This window comes from Apodemus sylvaticus, chromosome 3, assembly GCF_947179515.1.
Source record: "Apodemus sylvaticus chromosome 3, mApoSyl1.1, whole genome shotgun sequence".
Classification (NCBI taxonomy): domain Eukaryota; kingdom Metazoa; phylum Chordata; class Mammalia; order Rodentia; family Muridae; genus Apodemus; species Apodemus sylvaticus.
In genome coordinates this window covers 25,546,842-25,567,167 of record NC_067474.1, presented here as the reverse complement: position 1 = coordinate 25,567,167, position 20,326 = coordinate 25,546,842, and the positions used below count along the sequence as shown (strand labels likewise).

General features: G+C 43.9%; 1 protein-coding gene across 1 annotated transcript in view; it reads right to left on the bottom strand.

Moving 5' to 3' along the window:
* Positions 1-19,870, bottom strand: part of Cdh17 (cadherin 17) — an 80,482-nt gene extending 60,612 nt beyond the window's left edge. Inside the window, exon 1 of the mRNA XM_052176089.1 lies at positions 19,521-19,870. Coding sequence (XP_052032049.1) covers positions 19,521-19,528 — 8 coding nt within the window. The 5' untranslated portion in view covers positions 19,529-19,870. The remainder of the gene's footprint in view (positions 1-19,520) is intronic.
* Positions 19,871-20,326: the final 456 nt, after the last annotated feature.

Here is a 20,326-nt window from a genome sequence, read left to right as displayed (position 1 = left end):
GTCTCACAGCTAATCTCACTGTGTTTAGAGAAGTGAGATTAATTCCTCCAAGAACTTCTCAAATTTTGACCATCTCTGCTTTCCCATCAGCTAGACAAAATGACGTTGGGCCACAAAATCAAATAGCTTCAGCCTTCCTGATGATTCACTTCCTGGAATCAATCAATTGCATCTCTCCTCACAGGACTTCTCTGGAAGGACCTGGCTTCTTGACTAGTAGTCTTTTAATAATGTGTGTAAAATGTAATTTTTAAGTCTACAAAGTTTTTTGGTGTGGGGTATTTTTGGTTTTGTTTTGTTTTAGGAAAAGGAAATTCATAGATGGATAATTTTATAGGTTGCTGTTGTTTTCAGTAATAATACCTTGCCGCCAGGGCCATGGTATGTGGACATATCAGTTAAAGATGTCTCTTCATCTGATCTTCTCAGGTCTATGAATATATTCCAGCTTAGACACAGAAAATAGAATAAGGAGAGATTTTCTATCTGGGTGGAGTCACTCCACCTGTGACAATACAGTCTAGCCTACCTGGTCTATCTGATTTAAAATAAAGACACCATTCAGACCTGGACTCTGTTCTTCCTGCTCCTGTAAATAATAGAGTAAAAATCCCCTCCTGGGTCCATTTTTATCAGAAGATAACCACGATCCTGCTTGTGTGTCCCTAGTTTCTGCTACCTTTTTTCCTTGGCTTCATAATTGGTTGATTAAGCTCTGAAAAGTCCCAAACTAGCCATCCACATCGCATGTGATTGAATTTCTGAATTGTTGTTTCCTGTCTTCTCTGGAGTAAGAGGTTCACGCAGTTCTGAGAGAAGCATCATTATCCGTCAAACCAGTATTCTCCCAGACTCACTCCAAAGACTGATGATTCCTGTTAACATGGATCCAGGTAGATACCATTGAGTTTTAGAAATCCATTTGCATGCAGTGACAACAGGAGTTCAACACCTTCTTGGTAATAGCAGAATAATAACAGGAATAAGTACAATATAGGTAATAAAATTAGTGATTTCCCCTTTGAAAGGAAAGGACATAGGTTTTTTATGACAAGAACAATTGAATAAGGGGCAGTCAGGGATGATCTATGCCTGTTCAAGCAGGCATGAGAACCTGAGGTTTGGCCTCTAGTACCCAGGCAAAAAGCCAGTCAAGGCAGCCTGGACTACCCAGAACTGAGGAAGTAGAGACAGGAACATCTCTAGAGTTTGCTGACCAATTAGTCTTACCTTATTTAGTCCCTTAGTCCCAGTTGGGAGACCCTATGTCAAATAGACAAGCTCTTGAGGTACACGCACGCATGCATGCATATCCACACAAACATAAGCATGCATACACATATGAAAAACTAGTGTTCATATAAAAGAGTTTCATTGTAGTACCCTATAAAGGGCATACATTCCTCCCATATGCCATGGGTTGACAAAACAAAAAGCCAGTGCCAAGTGTAGGATAAATTGTTGGTTAAGGGTGTTCTAGAGACTCCCCAAACAATACAGCTCATGTCTGTTACTCTTAGTTACCCAACAGAACTTTAGGCTAAGACCCTCTTACTGAAGACTTCACATACTTTGATCATAGGACATGGAGAAAATCAAATTGTTACTGACCAGGAAGCTTTCTGTCTGTTAGTCAGCTTTCATAGTATCCAAAGATGCTATGCAGGCTTCTGGGGTAGAAAAGTCACCAAGGGTCTCACTGGGTGTGAACCCTGAGAACTACAGTAGCAACCATCATGTCAAGATGTATTCACGGGTACAATAGTGGCACAAATGTCATTCAAGTAACCAACTATGATCCAATTGTATTTAAAACCTGTTCCACAGGAAGAAATACATAACTGATACTATAAATCAGGCCAAGAGCCCAAGGATGGGAAACTCACAGGGCCAGGGGCAAATCTACTACTACTATTTTATCTCATCTCTTTACCCATAAACTTTTATCTCTTTACCCATAAATTAGTGCAGCTCTCAGGCCTCATTAGGGTTTATTGGTACAGTGGACAGAGGATAACACGGAAACTAACAACTGGTCAAAGCACAGATTAAATGTAGAATTCTCAACCCCAATAGGGTATCTGTATCACCATCCCACCCCTTTCCCCCATTCCTAAGGCTCAGGGATCATAGAGGGAAGGAGGTGGAAAGACTGTAAGAACCAGAGACATGAAGAGAATACTGCTGCACTCATGAAATCACAGCCCAGAGGTCGCCTAGGTAACAAACCAGCACAGAGGAGGAGTGGCTTAAGGGTCCAAGAGTCTCTTTCAAGGCATGGTCCTTGGTGGGTCACTAACATTCCGGTGGATGACCCTACATCCATGAATATTTGAGCAACACAAATAGGACTCAGTAGGTCATACAAAAGAAAGGGGGAGATAGAAAGTTGGCCAATGCCAGCTAGATCCGAGAGGAGTTAAGGAGGAGTGGGATGGGTCTCATCCTTGTATATATGTATGAAGTTCCCAAAAAGTTATTAAAATATTTTATTTTTAACAAGTAAGCAAGAGGGTTTGGAAGATGCTTTCATTGTTGATAGCTCATGAAGGTGAAACATTTCATAGCACTTTTGTCTGTAATGATCTGTCTGTAATTTTAGACACTCATCTAATGGTTGCTACAGGAACAGATAAGGTTAGTTAGAAAAATAAGTATAAGTAGACGTTTAGAAACAATATGACAACTTGGAATTACTCTTAAGATTTAAAGTGTGGAACATTTCTGTTATTTTTAGACTTTCAGGAAACTGGGATCAGTGAGTACTGACATTTTCTATTTTGAAGCACTTGAAGTATTTCTCTAAATTATGTGTTACACACTGTGCACTAGCCCGTCAACACTTGCCTTTCCTGACAGAAGTATATGGAAGTATTTTAGTTACTTAGTATGTGTGCTGCATCTTTAACTCAAAACACCAAAAGTCTTTGACATCCACCCACTGTTTCTTAGGAATCATTCTTAGACCTGAACGATGTCCGTAGGTTGTGTAATCTAACAGTTCTGACCAATCAAGCTGACAAACCTACAGGCTCAACTGACAGGAATCCAGATGACTCTGCACACCTTCCAAGTAAGAGTTTACATTTTTCTGTTCCACGTGTTTTCTGTTGGATAAAGCAAAACTAATTTCCTGCTGGTCAGTACTTTAAGCTGAAACCAAATCTTCTGTAACTCCTTCCACTGGCCCAGACAGGAACTGTGACTAATTCAAACAGAATAGTTTCCCTGTTCACAGAGTTCTTACACCTGGTTCTGAGGTTATTTCAAGGCTCCCTTTGGCTGTTGTTTTATTAGGAATTTTCCAAGCTAGATTAACAGTAGAGTATCATTAAAGAATTAGACTTAGATAATGAAATGAATTATGAGCTAATAGCATTGAACCATATGTAACTGTCTGTCTAAGCCACTGTTCTATTACTGTGAAGAGACTCCATGATCATGGAAACTCTTATTTTTTAAAAGGTGTTTAATTAGACACTTTCTTTTAGTTCAGAGGTTTAATCCAGTAGCATCATGGCAGGGAACATGATAATAGGCTTGGAAGACATGGGTGCTGAAGAGATAGTTAAGAACTATATCATGATCTATAGGCAGAGAGAGAGAGAGAGGGAGAGAGAGAGAGAGAGGGAGAGAGAGAGAGAGAGAGAGAGAGAGAGAGAGAGAGAGAGAGAGAGAGAGAGATTGACTTTCAAAACCTCAAAGCCTATCCCCCATGACACACGTCTATACTTCCTATTTCTTTTAATCTGTTCAAATAGCGCCACTTCCTTTTGACTAATCATTCAAATATATGAGCCTATGGGAGCCATTCTTACTCCAAGCACCACACTGCTGTTACAGAACCTATAGAAGGGTAGCTGCCTTACATTGGTCCTGAAAATATTCAATTAAGAACTTTGGGGACTAAAAAATGGCTTGGTAATTAAGCAGAGGACTAAAGATCAATTCCCAGAACCCACATCAGGCAACTCACAACCACCAACACTTCAGTTCCACAAGACCTAGCAAGCTCTTCTGGCCTCCTCATGTAAAGACACTCATGTGCACAAACCTACACACAGACACACAACTAACAATAAAAACAAATTTTTAAAATTAAAAAAAGGAAGTTTGAAACTAATAATAAAACCATGTCCCCCTGGCAGATATAGTCTGTAGTGTAATCTTGTCAGTAGTTTTTTCAGTCCAGGACTATTTGAATGATTCGTAATGGCCAGTCCACAGAGATCCTTAATTGGGCTTCTGTTACTCAGACCAAGAAACTGGGGGAGGGCCTTGGGTAGTAAGCTCTCATCCCTGGCTGTGCATTGGACCGTTGCCTGCTGGACCTTCCAAACTTGAGTAGTTTATCAAAGCCTAGCTTACATATCGGCTCAGTAGTTCTAGTTTTCCAGGGAACTGGTGCTGTACCAACACTCTAGATTTCTGACAGAGATCATGAGCTCTCCCTTGAGCAGCAGAGCTTAGTGCTCTGACAATGAGTAAACACTCTTCAGCAAGACCTATGCTTGTTGAGATTGTGTCTTCCCACACAGAAGACCCATTTCTGCAGAAATAGCTTGGACGACAACATAACCAGGCCAGATCTGGAAGACACAACATGCCCATCTTGCCACTAACACTTTTTTCTCACAGTCAGCTTAACTCGTAATTTGACCTTGCATGTTCTTTAAATTCCAAGGACTGATAGCGATCTCATTGGTTTTCTGAGATGGCCATTGGATTTCACCGAACAAGCCTTTGCTTACGTGTAGCTAAGGGCTCTTGTATCTGCATCTGGCATCCTCTCCCATCTTCACACAGAAACAGCACTTGCCAAGGTGACCAACCATTGTCTTGTGAAAAATCAGAATGGCACCCACCCCATAACATTCAACACCACCCCTTTTACCCAGGGTGCCCTCACCAGAGCTGTCTTGGGATTTCTTCTACCTTTGGAGGCAATCTCTTACAATGGTATATGTGGGACTCCTTGGGTCCAAGCCCAGATTACTTTGCCTTGTATCTCACTCCAGAGATTGGCTGTGTCAAAGTTTTCTCTCCAGCCTAGGCCTCTCCTCTGGTCAGAAGTATGACCATCTTTTTACCCATAGCTGTACCCACACCCTGTAATCACAGCAAACATCACACTCCATAGTTACCATGTCTTTTATTTTTTAAGATTCATTTTTTATTTACTGTTTGTGTGGGTGTGCATATAGAGACAAAAAAAAAAAAAAAGGACATCAGATCCCCTAAACCTGAAGTTATGGGCAATTGTGAACTCTCCATTGTAAGTGCTGGGAACCAAACCCCAGTCCTCTGCATCATAACCACTGAGTCATCCCTCCAACAACAACCTTAGTGCTCCCTCTTGCTGCTACCCTTCATGATAATTCTGGCAGCCTTTATGCTTTGGCTTAGCCAGACCATGTGCTGTGACTGTTCATCACGCTTGCTCCTAAAAGGCAATGTCACTAAACCTTAAGTCAGAAGACCAAGAAAAAAAAAACTGTCCTCCCTTTTGCTTTCTAGTTTAGGAAAATGTTAAGTCCAGTGCCAGCATCAACCCCAGAACTTCTAAAGCGTTTACCCAGAATAGAATTTTCCGGGTGCTAGAACATGATAAAACACAGGAAACAAAACATCACAAATCTCTCCTACTCAATGCCCTGGGGAAGGAAGGTTCATCAGCCTTCCATTCCTATCACAACACCTGGAGAGAGGCTCCCCAGTCACATGCTGGGTCCCAATAAATCACACCCTCTGGTTTAATCATTATTAGGTAGGCATACTCTGGGAAAGGCCTTTTATTCTGGGATCTTTCCAAGTCTGTTCTTCCAGATATGGGAAACACAATTTCATAGAATCCAGGATCGTATCCAACCAGATACAAGACAAGACAGAGGAGGATGTGCCTATCTTTAATCTTCTAAATAACCATAGTAAAGAGACACAACAGCAGTGAACATGACACAGACTTAACACCCCTGCCTCTCCTATGCCCAGAAAGAGTCTGCTTCATAGAAGTGTGACTTTCATTCAGGGTTTCTAACCTTGGCTGCATGTGATTATGGTGATTCTGGCTGTTTGGGGTTTAGGGAAAACTGCCGGAATTTTCTTTCTTAAGTCTCCTTGAGTCTGATATGGGGGGGGGGCATATTAAATATATACCCTCTACCAGACACTTTTACAGTTGTTCCATATACATATATATATATATATATATATATATATATATATATATATATATATTATCTTATTTAATTTTTCTCAATTAAAGACTTGGGGAATGAAGAAAATACAAAGACATTTTCTTTGAGATTTATTTTTATTTTATGTATGGGTCTTTTGCCTACACGGATGTCTGTGCACCACAAGCATGCCTGGTCTCCAAAGATATTAGAAGAGGGCGTCTGAGCCTCTGGGACTAGAGTCACAGAGAGTTTTGAGCCACCATGTGGGTGCTGGGAATTGGACTCAGGTCCTCTGGAAGAGCAACCACTGACTGCTATTAACTGCTGAGCCATTTTTCCAGCCCCTGGGTCCAACTTAAAAAGAAAACTTCAGAGTGGTAACTCAGTGGTTAAGAGCACTTGCTGCTTACAAAGGACCCAAGTTTGGTTCCTAGCATCCATGTCTGATCAGCTCACTGGGACACCGATCACTCTCTTCTGGCTTTTGTAGGCACCTATAGACACATGACAGATGCATAAACATACACTTAAAAATAATTTTTAAAAATCGTTTTATAGTATCAAAGGGTCCACTTTAAAGACAAGCCACTACCTTCTGCAGAATCTCAGGAACAGGCCCTGAAAGACCCTCATCCCTTTCTACCTTCTTACAGAGAAGAGAACTCCCCTAGCCCACTAAAAGACTGATAAACTTAAAGACCAGAAGAATATCAATGTGGGGCTGGAGAGGGCTCAGCAGTTAAGAGCACTAGCTGCTCTTCCTGAGGACCCAGATTCAATTCCCAGCACCCACATGGTACGCCACAACCATCTGTAAGTCTACTTCCAGGGGATCTGATACCTGGCCTCAGTGGGCACCAGGAACTCATGCAGTGCACAGACATACATGTAGGTGAAGCACCGAAACACACACAAAAACTAAAACAATAATTATAAAAAATATCGGCATGGCGCGGGTGAGCAGAATACACACAGAGGCCCACTCAGCACATGGCCAGCCCACAACGGGAGTCACTAGGCTGAGCAAGTGTGCAGTGGAGAGATGGGAGAGAAAGAGAATCAGAACAGTTTGAGCATTATGAAGGGAGGAAGAACTGGAGACATGAGGGCAGAGAGGAACAGCCTGATCTAAGTAGCCTGAGATGCTACCTGAGGCCATGGTGAGGTCCCAGCCTGAGCTGCTGCTGAGGGTCACATCTGGGTCTGTGGCCATGCAGCAGCAGGGGTCTGTGCCAGTGTCCATGACTCATATTAGCACCAAAGGCCATGCAGACATCCATGGTCTGGGATCATGTTGATAACCAAAGGCTTTGCAGAGCTGCCCTGCCCCTCACTAGCCACAGCACTTGGGAGAGCAGTCCCTGTACCTTGTCTAGGCACTGGCCAGGGCGATGTGAGCGTGTGAGAGTTTCCTCTACCCCTTATCTGCTGTGTGGTGGCATGAGCTATGGAAGGATGCCATCCCCCAGCACTTTCATTCTCCTACCTCCAAACAGGTGGAAGAGCTAGCACAAAGACCATGAGAGGTGGAGAGCTGGTCCTGCCTATAACGGGCTGGACCCTCCTACCCTGCACCTGGCCAGGGTAGCACAGTAGAGCTGGCCCTGGTGGTGATGGCATAGGTGAGCTGGTCCTAGGGCAGGAGAGCAGGAGAGCTGGCCCCACGCCTCAAACCTCAACAGCTGCAGCATTGGATAAGCTAACCAAAGGTAGTGCTGGAGAACTCACCCTGGTGGTGTGGGTGCTGCAGGAGTTCTGACAGGCTGACCAACTCGGCTACCACTCAGGCCCACATCCAGGGCTTTGAGTTTGCCCACCCCAACGTCTGCCCCATCTATGATCTGCTGGTGTGAGTGAAGGAGCTAGTCCTGAAGATCCAAGGCTGCAGGATCTCCATGATACAAGGCAACAATAGGATGTGCAAGAGGAGTTCTAGATATGTGAGGATCCAGAATTGATAGTATAGCAGAAGCCAGGGACCTCAAACCACTGAGTCATTGCAATGAACATTTGCACGTAAAGATGTATGGACAAAAGAGTTCACTGTGGGACACACTGTGACACACCACAGCTTCTACAACAACATTTTTGTATTTTTGTTGGTTTGGTTTTTATTTTCTTTGTGGGGGGATATTGCATGGTTGGAGGGTAGATACAAAGAGACAGGGAGCTTTATAGGATTGAAATGCATGATGTGAAGTTCATAAAGAATCAATAAAAAGATAATGTGTGTGTGTGTGTGTGTGTTCCCTGTGTATACCCCAGAGCACCTACTTTGTTCTGTTCTAAGAGTTTCACAGTTACATCAATTGCACTCTCTCCCTAAGAGGTGGCCCAGCTACTGCACCTGAGGTATGGACGGAGGGCTTTCCTCCATCTTCTGTGAGGCTGGCATCCTTTGTCTTTCCTCTAGACCTTCCTTGATGTATAGCAACAGCATCATCTGAGCAGCTGGTGAGTAGGAGCACTACCAGCTGGAATGGAGGAAAGTCATATCCCACCATAAGAAAGAAGTGTCTGGCCTCACTGCAGCTGAGCTACCGTATTCGTGGACAGGCAACATTACTAAGAGCTGTGGGTAATGTCAGAAGCATTCTCTGGAAGTAGATTGATGGGGTGAACTAATCCAGAGCTGGTGAAAATGTAAAGAAAGAAAGCTCTAGTGGTGGAGGCATAGGATAGAGTTGGCACGACTAGAAAAAGAAAGAGATCAGGAGTCATAGATGCAAGCATCACCAACTGAATACAAGAGATTGAAGAGAGAATCTCAGGTGCAGACGACACCATAGAAAACATTGGCATAACAGTCAAAGAAAATGCAAAAAGCTCCTAACCCAAAGCATCCAGGAAATCCAGGATACAATGAGAAGACCAAACCTAAGGATAATATGTATAGAAGAAAGTGGAGATTCCCAACTTAAAAGGCCAGTAAATATCTTCAACAAAATTATAGAAGAAAACTTCCCTAGCCTAAAGAAAGATGCCCATGAACATACAAGAAGCCTACAGAACTTCAAATATATTAGACCAGAAAATAAATTTCTCCTGTCACATAATAGTCAAAATAGAAAATGCACAAAACAAAGAAAGAAAATTAAAAGCAGTAAGGGGAAAAAGGTCAAGTAACATATAATAGCAGACCTATCAGAATTACACCAGACTTCTTACCAGAAACTATAAAAGCTAGAAGATCCTGGGCAGATATTATACAGACCCTAAAAGAACACAAATGCCAGCCCAGGCTTCTATTCCCAACAAAACTCTCAATTACCATAGATGGAGAAACCAAGATATTCCATGATAAAACCAAATTTACACAATATCTTTCCACAAATCCAGCACTACAAGGGATAATAGATGGAAAACCCCAACACAAGGAGGGAAAGTATACCTTAGAAAAGCAAGAAAGTAATCTTCTTTTAACAAACCAAAAAGAAGATAGCCACACAAACATAATTCCACCTCTAACAACAAAAATATCAGGAAGCAATAATCACTATTCCTTAATATCTTTTATTATCAATGGATTCAATTGGTGACTCCCCAATAAAGACATATACTAACAAACTAGATACATAAATAGAACCCAGAATTTTGCTGAATACAGGAAATGCAACTCAGTGTCAAAGACATACACTACCTCAGAGTAAAGGGCTGGAAAACAATTTTCCAAGCAAACGGTCCCAAGAAGCAAGCTGGAGTAGCCATCCTAATATCAAATAAAATCAACTTCAACCAAAAGTTATCAAAAAAGATAAGGAAGTATACTTCATATTTGTCATACATGTGTAAAAATATCTACCAAGAAGAACTCTCAATTCTGAACTCTGTTTCAAATGCAAGGGCATACACATCCATAAAAGAAACTTTACCAAAGTCCAAAGCACACATTGCACCTCACACAGTAAAAGTGGGAGAATTCAACACCCCATTCTCATTAATGGACAGATCTTGGAAATTCAAACTAAACAGAGACACATTGGAAATAACAGAAGTTATGGACAAAAGGGATTTAACCGTTATCTATAGAACATTTCATCCTAAAACAAAAGAATATACGTTCTTCTCAGTACCTCATGGTACCTTCTCCAAAATTGACCAAACAGGTCTCACAAATACAAGAAGATTGAAATAATCCCATGCATCCTATCATGGACCATGGACTAAGGCTGGTCTTCAATAGCAACAAACAGAAAGCCCACATACACATGGAAACTGAACGCAGTGATAACACTTGGTCAAGGAAGAAATAAGGAAAAAAGTAAAGACTTTTTAGAATTCAATGAAAAAGAAGACACAATATACCCAAACTTATGGGAAACAATGAAAGCAGTGCTAAGAGGAAAACTCAGCTCTGAGTGCCTCCAAAAAGAAGCTGGAGAGAGCACACCCTACCAGCTTAACAGAACACCTGAAAGCTATAGAACAAAAAGAAGCAAATACACCCAAGAGAAGTAGACCTCGAGGAAATAAACCAAGGACTGAAATCAACCAAGTAGAAACAAAAGGAACTATACAAAGAATCAACAAAACCAGGAACTGGCTCTTTGAGAAAAATCAACAAGATAGATAAACCCTTAGCCAGACTAACCAGAGAACACAAAGACAATATCCAAATTATTGAAATGGTAGAAAATGAAAGGTAGAAATAACAACAGACACTGAGGAACTTCAAAAAAATCATCAGATCCTACTACAAAAGTTTATACTCAACAAAATTGGAAAATCTGGATGAAATGGACAATTTTCTAGACAGATACCAGGTGCCAAAGTTAAACTAGGACCAGATAAACCATCTAAACAATCCCATAACCCCTAAAGAAATAGAATCAGTCATTAAAAGTCTCCCAACCAAAAAATAAAGCCAAGGACCATATTGGTTTAGTAGAGAATTCTATCAGACCTTCAAAGAAGACCTAACACCAATACTCTTCAAACTATTCCACAAAATAGAAATAAAAGGAACACTACCCAATTCATTCTATGAAGCCACAGTTACACTGTGTATTTTCCCTTGGAGGTGGAATAATTTCTGTCTAAACAGGAACCTGTCACAATTCATTCATAGAGAACTTCATAAGAGATTTTTTCCGACTTCTGTCATGTTTAATGTTCCAAATACATTTTAAAAATTGGTTGAGTGCATATTACTTTCAGCTTCAGAAGATATCATGTATATTTAAAAGGCATTTAACTATTATAAATTATCTTGATGACTTTAAAAAAGCAGTACACATATGCATGCATACAGTCATGTGTACCTATGCATTGACTTCTAACTTAAGAAACAGAAAGATAAGCTGCATTTTTGGATTATCACAGCAAGAGAGGAACCAAGTAGAAAGATCTAGAAGCTGAACTTCCTCTGAGTATAATAATGCAGACCTGTGTTCATGCCTTATGTTATTATAAAATGTTAACTCAATGTGAGCAGAAGCAGTTCTTAAGAATTGAAGTTAAAGTGAGACAAATGCTCAAGAATTAATGCAAATGAAATGTGAAATGATTATTTGACTGTATCCCAGTGAGTCAGATCTTAAGGACTAACTATAATAACTTTATCAAACTCTTAAGCAGTTTCTAGAAACTATGCTGTCACCCATGGAACTGATATTACCATTCAGGAAAATGTAATAGTAAAATAGGTAAATAACTGCTACTCTTATTTAGAACCAAGATTTTAGGTAAAAAGAGATGATTACAAAAATCAAAGAGGAGAAATAAAAGGCCTGCAACTCCTAATTCAAAATTTTAGTGTGAACTCATGATATCTTTTCTCTTAAGTATCGCTATTAATTTTTCCCACTGAAAAAAAGATTAGAAATTATCACCATGCGCTGGGGAGATGGCTCAGCAGGTGAAGTGCCCACCATGCTGACATAAGGATCTAAATGTGGGTCCCCGGATCTGAGGCATGGTTGGGAATGTCTACATCCCTAGCCCTGGTTGGGTAGACTAATAGAAAAGAAACTGGGGAAGAGCCTTGAGCACATAGGCACTGGAGGAAATTTCCTGAACAGAACCCCTGAACAGGAAGCACGTCCAGAGCCTGCTGTTGGACAATCTAACAACTTGTGAGCGAGGAGTTTATTGAGAGACCACGTCCAAAAAGAGAAAAAGAAAGATTTCCCCAGCATCGACATCTTGCCTCCACATGCACACATGAGAACATAGACACACAGAAAGAAAGAAAGAAAGAAAGAAAGAAAGAAAGAAAGAAAGAAAGAAAGAAAGAAAGAAAGAAAGAAAGAAAGAAAGAAAGATGGGGAAGGGGGGAGGGAGAGGGGGAGGAAGGAAGGAAGGAAGAGAGAGAGAAAGAGAGGAGAGAGAAGAAAGGAAGGAAAGAAGGAAGGAAGGGAGGAAGGAAGAGCAACTCTTTAGTAATGAGCTGTCCTCCCACCAGCTGGTAATTTTTAAATCTCAATTTTAAGAGATTTTTTTTTTAAAAAAATCAATCTCCTTAGATAATCTGATGGCTAATGGCCTGGCATGGAAAACATAAGATAGGCAGTGGCGTTTGTCAACACCACACCAAGAGAAAGCTTCAAAGCTGAGAGCATCAAGCATTCAGAAGCCAAAAGAGGGGCTCAATGGCAAAGCGTGTGGGGAAGTTAAAGACGCAGAAAAAATAATGATTCCAAGCCAGGCATGATGGTCCACACATGTCCAGCACTCAGGCAACAAATCAGGAAAATCTAGGGTTCCAAGCCAGGCTAATTGGAAAGACCTTGTCTCCAGAAAATGGGGGTAGGAGTAATGATGTCAATTAATTTAATACATTGAATATGTTAAGCATTCATGAGATCACAACTGTATTCAATAATATATGCCCCTTAAACTCCACTGGAAAATTCCAGACAAACCACTTACTCTAAAGTGTAAACACAGGGCAGAAATCAAGACTGTAAGTACCCTGGCTAATATAAGTGTCTCAGAGCAATCAGGCAGTTTTAGCTTGTGACACATTTAGCTTGTGACATTAGATAGAATGGAGAGTCTTGCATGTGCTAAACCAGCTCTTGAGCGCTGACACACTTACCCAGTCACCAAACAGTGTCCAATCAAAAGTTATTCTTTATGGGACTCTTCTAACAAATGAAGGAAGGAGTGTTTCATAGGCATTACAAAATAATGGATCATACTGGTCCATTTTGTGTTGTATAACTAAATAGCTTCCTCTAGTTGCTATATAAAGTAAGGAGATCGATTTGGTACAGAATTCTGTACCAAAAAGAAAACTGGGACCGTAGGAGGCATTACAAAATAATGGATCATACTGGTCCATTTTGTGTTGTATAACTAAATAGCTTCCTCTAGTTGCTATATAAAGTAAGGAGATCGATTTGGTACAGAATTCTGTACCAAAAAGAAAACTGGGACCGTAGGAGGTTAGGGAGCCATTGCCAAAACCTGTGGCCCTGGGTCAATCCCCAGAAGCCACCAGTAGAGGGAAAGAACTGATTCTCATAGAGTGTGGCGTCCATACATGTGCAATTACATGTGTACAGAGAGAGAGAGGGACAGAGAGAGAGAGACAGAGAGAGACAGAGACAGAGAGAGACAGAGAGAGGTAAAATAATAAAATGATGTTTAAGAACATGTGGTGTACTGGCCAGTTTTGTGTGTTAACTTGACATGAGCTGGAGTATCACAGAGAAAGGTACCTTCCTTTAGGAAGTGCTTCCAGAGATCCAGCTGTAAGGCATTTTTTCAATTAGTGATCAAGTGAGGAGAGCCCAGCCCAGCCCATTATGGGTGGTGCCATCCCTGGGCTGGTGGTTCTGGGTTCTATAAGAAAGCAAGCTGAGCAAGCCAGAGGAAGCAAGTCAGTAAGCAGCACCCTCCATGGCCTCTGCCTCAGCTCCTGCCTCCAAGTTCCTGCCCTGTGTGAGTTCCTGTCCTGACTTCCTTTGGTGATGAACAGCAGCATGGAAGTGTGAGCTGAATAAACCCTTTCCTCCCCAACTTGCTTCTTGGTCACGATGTTTTGTGCAGGAATAGAAACCCTGACTAAGACAAGTGGCAACTTAAGAACAATCTCCTAAGTTGGTCCCATCTTGGCACATCCTGCTCCTGTGAGGATTTACTCCCAATCCAAAATTCATCCCTTGCAAAGGCAATCACGACCCAACTACACAACCCCTTCCACTAGATCCCACCTCTTCATGCCCCCCACTCTGACCCCACAAGTCTGAGGCTCATACTCACCAACCCCTGCAGAACAAGCATACCCAAGCAATGGGTCTCAGAAAACTGTGGTGGTAGGTGGGGCTTTTAAATACTGTGATTTCCAAATAGACACAGGAACAGTTAAGGGTGAAATGGATTTTTGTCTTGGATCTGCCTCAGGAGGGCCTATTCTATGCCGCTGGGTACAATGGTGGAGAGTTAGCAGGGGTGAAAGGTCAGGCACAAACGGGCGATACCCACAGCCGGAGTGGATAAAGATAAAATGGACTATCCTACCTTGGATTGTAGATAATTTTAAAAATAAGAACATTAAGACATAAAAAATTCAAGCCTGTCCCTCTCAGCTCCCTCTTTCCGGGGTTCACAGTGGCCTAGGGGTGAATTTCTCTTTTTGTAACAACGCTTACTTCTTTAGGAAGTGATTGTGAGATGATTCTCTGGCCACTTTGCCAATGATGAGTATACCCCGCATCCTGCATAAAGCTCGACTGCAGATTCCTGAACTAGAAGGGAAATCTGGAGTGGAGGGTGCTACCCGAGGGAGCCGGAACACTGAACCGTGAGGCTGATTCTCCAGGCCATGCTGTAACCTGTGGGTCCCCGAGCTGAGCATCCTGCCCCAGCAGCCAGTGTGAAGCAGAGACAGAAGTTGGGGCTAGGAAGATGGAGGGCACTGAGCAGTCAAGGGGGAATGCCAGCTCAAGGTGACTGTCCCCTTTGGGCGAGGCATGGGAATTTGCCAGAACTATGTCTTAAGGCTATAGAAAGCTTTGTCTGAATAGCCACATAGAAATAAGACCCGAGAGCAGTTACAGGCCATTACACTAGCTATAGCTTGTGAGTTAGCACTGTAGACCATGTGACCCTCTCCCGTGCCATGATAGACTAGAAGTCAGTTTTCTGAATAAAACAGAGGTTAATTCAAGATGTTAGATAAGAAAAGTGAGTAACTTGTTCAGGCTCATGCACCTCAGACAGATGGTCTGGCCTGGAAATCCCATCTCTGCAGTCCAGATTTGGTGAGCCATGGGACAGCGCTTTGGGGACACCACTGCTTGGTGTTCTTGCAGGGAAGCCATATACGGAGGACTTCCTGGTGAACATTCTAATCCTTGAAAGCAAAGGTAACTTCACCATCCAGAAAGGCCAGTGAGTCAGAAGACAGCTCTCAGCCCAGGGCCACCACCCATCCATTGGTCAGAGTGCAAGAGCAGAGGAGAGGGTTGAGGAGCAGCTGTAGGAGAGACAAGGGAGGAGGTAGGTGCTACCCAGATCCCTTCCCCGTATCACTTTTAAACCGATTGTGAACAATATCCTAGACAAATGTAGCCGCCCTTCCCCCGTGGCAAGTAATGCAATAACAGATAATGCACTTAGCACCCTATCAATGAGAAGGTAGTGACATAATACAATGGGAATTGATGACCAGAGAAATGACCCAAAGGCAGCATGATATCATAAGAGGCTTGTGACTCACCATCAAAACGCAATTATACCCAAAGAGACAGAAAGGTAAATATATCTCACTTATTTAATCCAACAAACTGTTTAGCAGCAGTGGTTACATGACAGCCACCAAAACAGAATACCTGGCACCTTAAATGCCAAACTCCTGGCCACGGTGACCTTTCTGACATTGGATCTGAACCATCTCATGGATTGTGGAGAATCAGGCTTACAACCGGACTGGAAAGAGTGTGTTATTAAATAACTGGGAACCAGACTTTCCACGTCACTGCATTGTCTCCAGGACGAAGGGCAGCAGTACAAGTTGGAGTGATAGCAATGCTCACTGAGTCGGTGTGGACATGGCACCCAGAGGTTTTTCATGGTTATGACGTCATTCATGTAGAGCTAAGGAAGTGGCTCGCCTGGTAAAGGGTTTGCCGTGTAGGCATGAGGACCTGAGTTCAGTCTCCAGAACACACATAAAGAGCCAAGCCTGGCGGCACACGTGTGTAAGCCCGGCACTGGGAGGTGACACAAGCACATTCTTGGGGCTCACCGGCCAGCCAGCCTAACCTGCTTGGTGAGCTACAGGCCAGAGAGGGACTGTCTAAAAAAATTAATGAGGGACATCTCCTGAGGAACAACACTTGAGGTTGACCACAAGCACACATTCACACATTCACACACACACACACACACACAGTGAAATAACATACTCAAGGGGCTTGATTATGCATTGATAACTACCGTTGTGACCATATTATACTAAGTTGACTCTAGAACTAGACTGGTGAGAATCGGCATGTGCTGTCTTTTGTCTTCAACAGTAAATTGGAGATGTGCTATTCTGTCAATTCACGGGTTCACACCCCCCCCCCGGTTGAATACGTTGTGAGGAAGCATACTCACCCAAGTCTGTGCATGCCAGAACATCGCCTTATGTCTTGAGGATGCTTCTGGCAGAAAGATATGCCCACATGTCCCAATCCACACACTCTCTTGACACTTGTTGTCTGTTGGGATTTCTTACTGAAGCACTGGAAAGGCTATCACACAGCCAGGTCAAGCTCACTTCTGCCCATCTGAGCATAGGCAATGGGTGTTTTCAAAGAGCTATTGAGACGCAGTGAATTACCAGCACGCTGTACCATGGCCTCCTGTACCATGGCCTCCAGCTGGTCTCAGGCACTGGCAGAACAGTGCTGGCACCCCTCAGAACCCTGCATTCTGAGGTCTGGCTCAAATGGCCTCCCATTCCTGGCTGGTTCTCAGAGGTGGAAATATAAGAGGCTGATTATTATGGAATTACTCTTGCTGTCCTCCTTGAAGGCTCCTTCTGGCACCTGGGCTGAGAAGCCATCTCTCTACAGGTTATCAGCTGTTGCTGGCCTAGTTTATCAAGAGGTCTAACACACCCTTGCCCTCCTCTCTTCTGTGGCTGCTCTTCAGTAGGCAGGGGGTGACAGCGTTCAGGGGAGGCTGAGTGCCTGGCAGAGGACCAGTTACTATAATGAGCAACCATCAGCCCAGGGAGAGGGACCCAACCGGGGTGGGCAAGGGATGATGGATTCTGCACAGCATCCTCTGGGGAGAGCAGGATGGGAGAGATGCCTGCCTTCCTTCCTCATAGTTGCCAACACACCAGCCAAATGCCCCCAGCCAAGCTGAAACCAGTGTGGGAGCTAAGCCTCTGATGGGGCAGCTGAACTGGTACTACATCAGAGGCACAGAGAAGGACCCCAGGCTCTAAAAGGCAAAAGTGATGAATAGAAATCAGGAAAGTAGCATTTTGAGTCTAAAAATCTCATCACCAGCAATAAAGCAATAATCATGGGAAGAGAATCTTGTACCAGGAAAAGCATAACAATGTGTTAACTCATCCAGATCTGAAAACAATTAAATGTTGCTTTTATAAGAATTGCTGCGATCATGGCGTCTCTTCACAGCAACGAAACCCTAACTAAGACAATTGCTACTTTCCTTGCTGTTGAAAGCAGAAACAAGGGCTTAGGACATGAGGCAGGGGCAGAACAGAGGGTCCAGAGAAGTCTGCAGAAACAACCAAGAAAAAGGCACTGCTCTCCAACAAGAGGGAGAAAAGATGGGTGGCCTGGAAGGGGCCTTTGGTAAGTCTGTAAAGATATATTAAAGGCAAGGATGATTCTGACAGGCTGAGAGGCTTCGAGAATCCAGTCTTATATCAACTGACCCTAGAACAACTCCAGTGGAGACACCTGTCACCCTGATAGTATGAAAACTGGGACAGTGGGCAGCTGCCACAGACCACTGGTGCGTTCAAGTTATGGCCAACTCAAGCCCACTGGTGCCCAGCAAGTACTCAAAGTTCTGAACCCTAGTCTCAAAACTCCATGTTTCAGGCCAGCCTGCACCCTGAATAGCATGACCAAAACCCCTGAAACAGATCTTCGCATCCCAGCAAGCCCTCTGTGAAAGATGTCAGTGGCTTCCTGATTAACTTCTACACTGCCTATGAGAAGGGCTGGGCTTCTGTTACTGTGCCGCATGGGTAGTCTGTTCTGTCCTCACTCACTAGGCATGACTACTGTTCAGCTCAGCAGCAGTGGGACAGTAAGGACACCCATCCCCCACTCAGTACATTCTCTATGTTCCTCGCAGCCCTCCATGAGGTGAGAGATTACCGTTCCCTGTGAGGAGGAGAGAGGCCCAGGCACATGGTGGCCACAGCCAACCTCAGGAAACCTGCCCTTACCCCTGGAAATTCTCCCTCAAAATGTCTCTTTAGGTAGAAAAAAAGCCACTTGAGTTTTCTTTCTCTCCTGTTCCAGGAAAAGAGGCTGGACTTGGTCTCGCTGGGTCCCCAGGGACAGAGTGGCGCTCGCTGCTCCTCATCTGCTTGGGCTCCGCCATTTATTTTACTTTACAAAGCTCTCAGATCCGTTCTCCTGTAGCTTGGAGGCTTCAGGATGGAGCTGCAGGCCCTGAGGCCCTGACCGAGTTAAGCTCTCAGAGCAGGCCAGGTGCCTTGACCTCTGCACAGCAGGCTAAGCAGTTAAAGATTAATTGAATGCGCTGCCACTGCTGTAGCTCCAGGCTGACAGGGAGCCTGCTCTACAGCCCTCATGTGTGAGAATTAATCTTGCTTTTGTGGGAAGCTGGCTGTGGAGACAGCTTGGTTCCTGTCCCCAGGTTTCAGAGTATGACTGAGTCCCTTCCCTGGTGACTCACAGATATAATCCTCATGCCCATCTCTGTGGTGGCTGTGACCTCTCTTGGCATCTGTCACACTGGTACTGACTTCACAGCCATCAAAGCCACCCCTACCTCCCACTGGGCCCAGCAGATGCATTTCCAGGGAGGGCTGTTGATGCCACTGTAGCTGCTTCCCAGATGCTGGTTACCTTAAAAGGTTCCTTCTGAGGCTCCCTGGATCCCACACATTTCCTGTGCCTAATGATGCAAGTTTATCTCAGCTGCTTGGGAGCTGATGAAAACCCAGGCTCAGCTTCCAGTAAAGTTAGGACCCATGGAGCAACCACCCACCTGAGGCTGGGCCCTCCCTCCAGAGAGGCTTCCTTTGCATCCAACACATAGGCAGCCTAACTTTGAGCCCTAGAAAGCCCTTTGAATCCAGAAAGATTCGAAATCAGGGAAGTGGGAGGACCCAGAGTAGCATCATAGAAGGGTTCTCACTTGGGACCCGGAATCATCTAACATTCCTACCTGTGCATCCGTGGCTGAGCCAGTGCACTGCGCCTGCCTGAGGTTCCCCATCTGAGCAACACTACCTCACTGAGTGCTGCTGAAGAAATGGTGTCTGAACGGCAGGTGCGAGGCGGGCGGGGTCTCTGAAGGATGAGGAGCAACACACAGGGAATTGTCCTCTTTGCCTGTGCTGCATTTAAGTCCAGATGTTCTCACTGTCTTCCAGCTGCTTGTGGTTTGACAGTGTGGAGGTGACCCCCGCAGTTGAGGGCGCTACTCGTGTGTTGGCTACATTCTCAGAGGTCTGGGAGGAGATGAAGCAGGAACTCCAAGCTTTGGGAGGAAGAGAGGCCTTTTGGGTCCTGAAGGCAGAGGTGCCAGGCTGTAGTTCAGAGCCAAGGAACCTGTAAACTCTTTCTCACTTCAACATGCACTTCCTTTTAGCATTCTCAGAAGCAGGGGCATGCCTGCCTTCAGCTGGCTGTTATGAGGGGCCTCTGGTCTTATGGAAAGACTAGGGGTCTGGAATGACTTTTGAACCTTGAACACCGGCGATCATTCCCATGAAAGCCCTACTTTCTAGGGGTATGCCGTGATCAAGTTTTCTTCACAGCCAGACCAGAACCCTGATCTCCCCAGGCTGTCCTCTTCCTCAAGTGTAAGACCAGGAAGGACCCCCGAAAAGAGAATCTCCGCTCTGTGTCAGAACAGAGCCTGCTCATGTTCCTGTGCAGAGGTCAGTTGACAGCAGCCTCATGCAGACTTGAGATCAGCGCTCTGACTCCAGGCAAAGTGGCCACAACCCTCCTGAGCCTGTTTCCTTC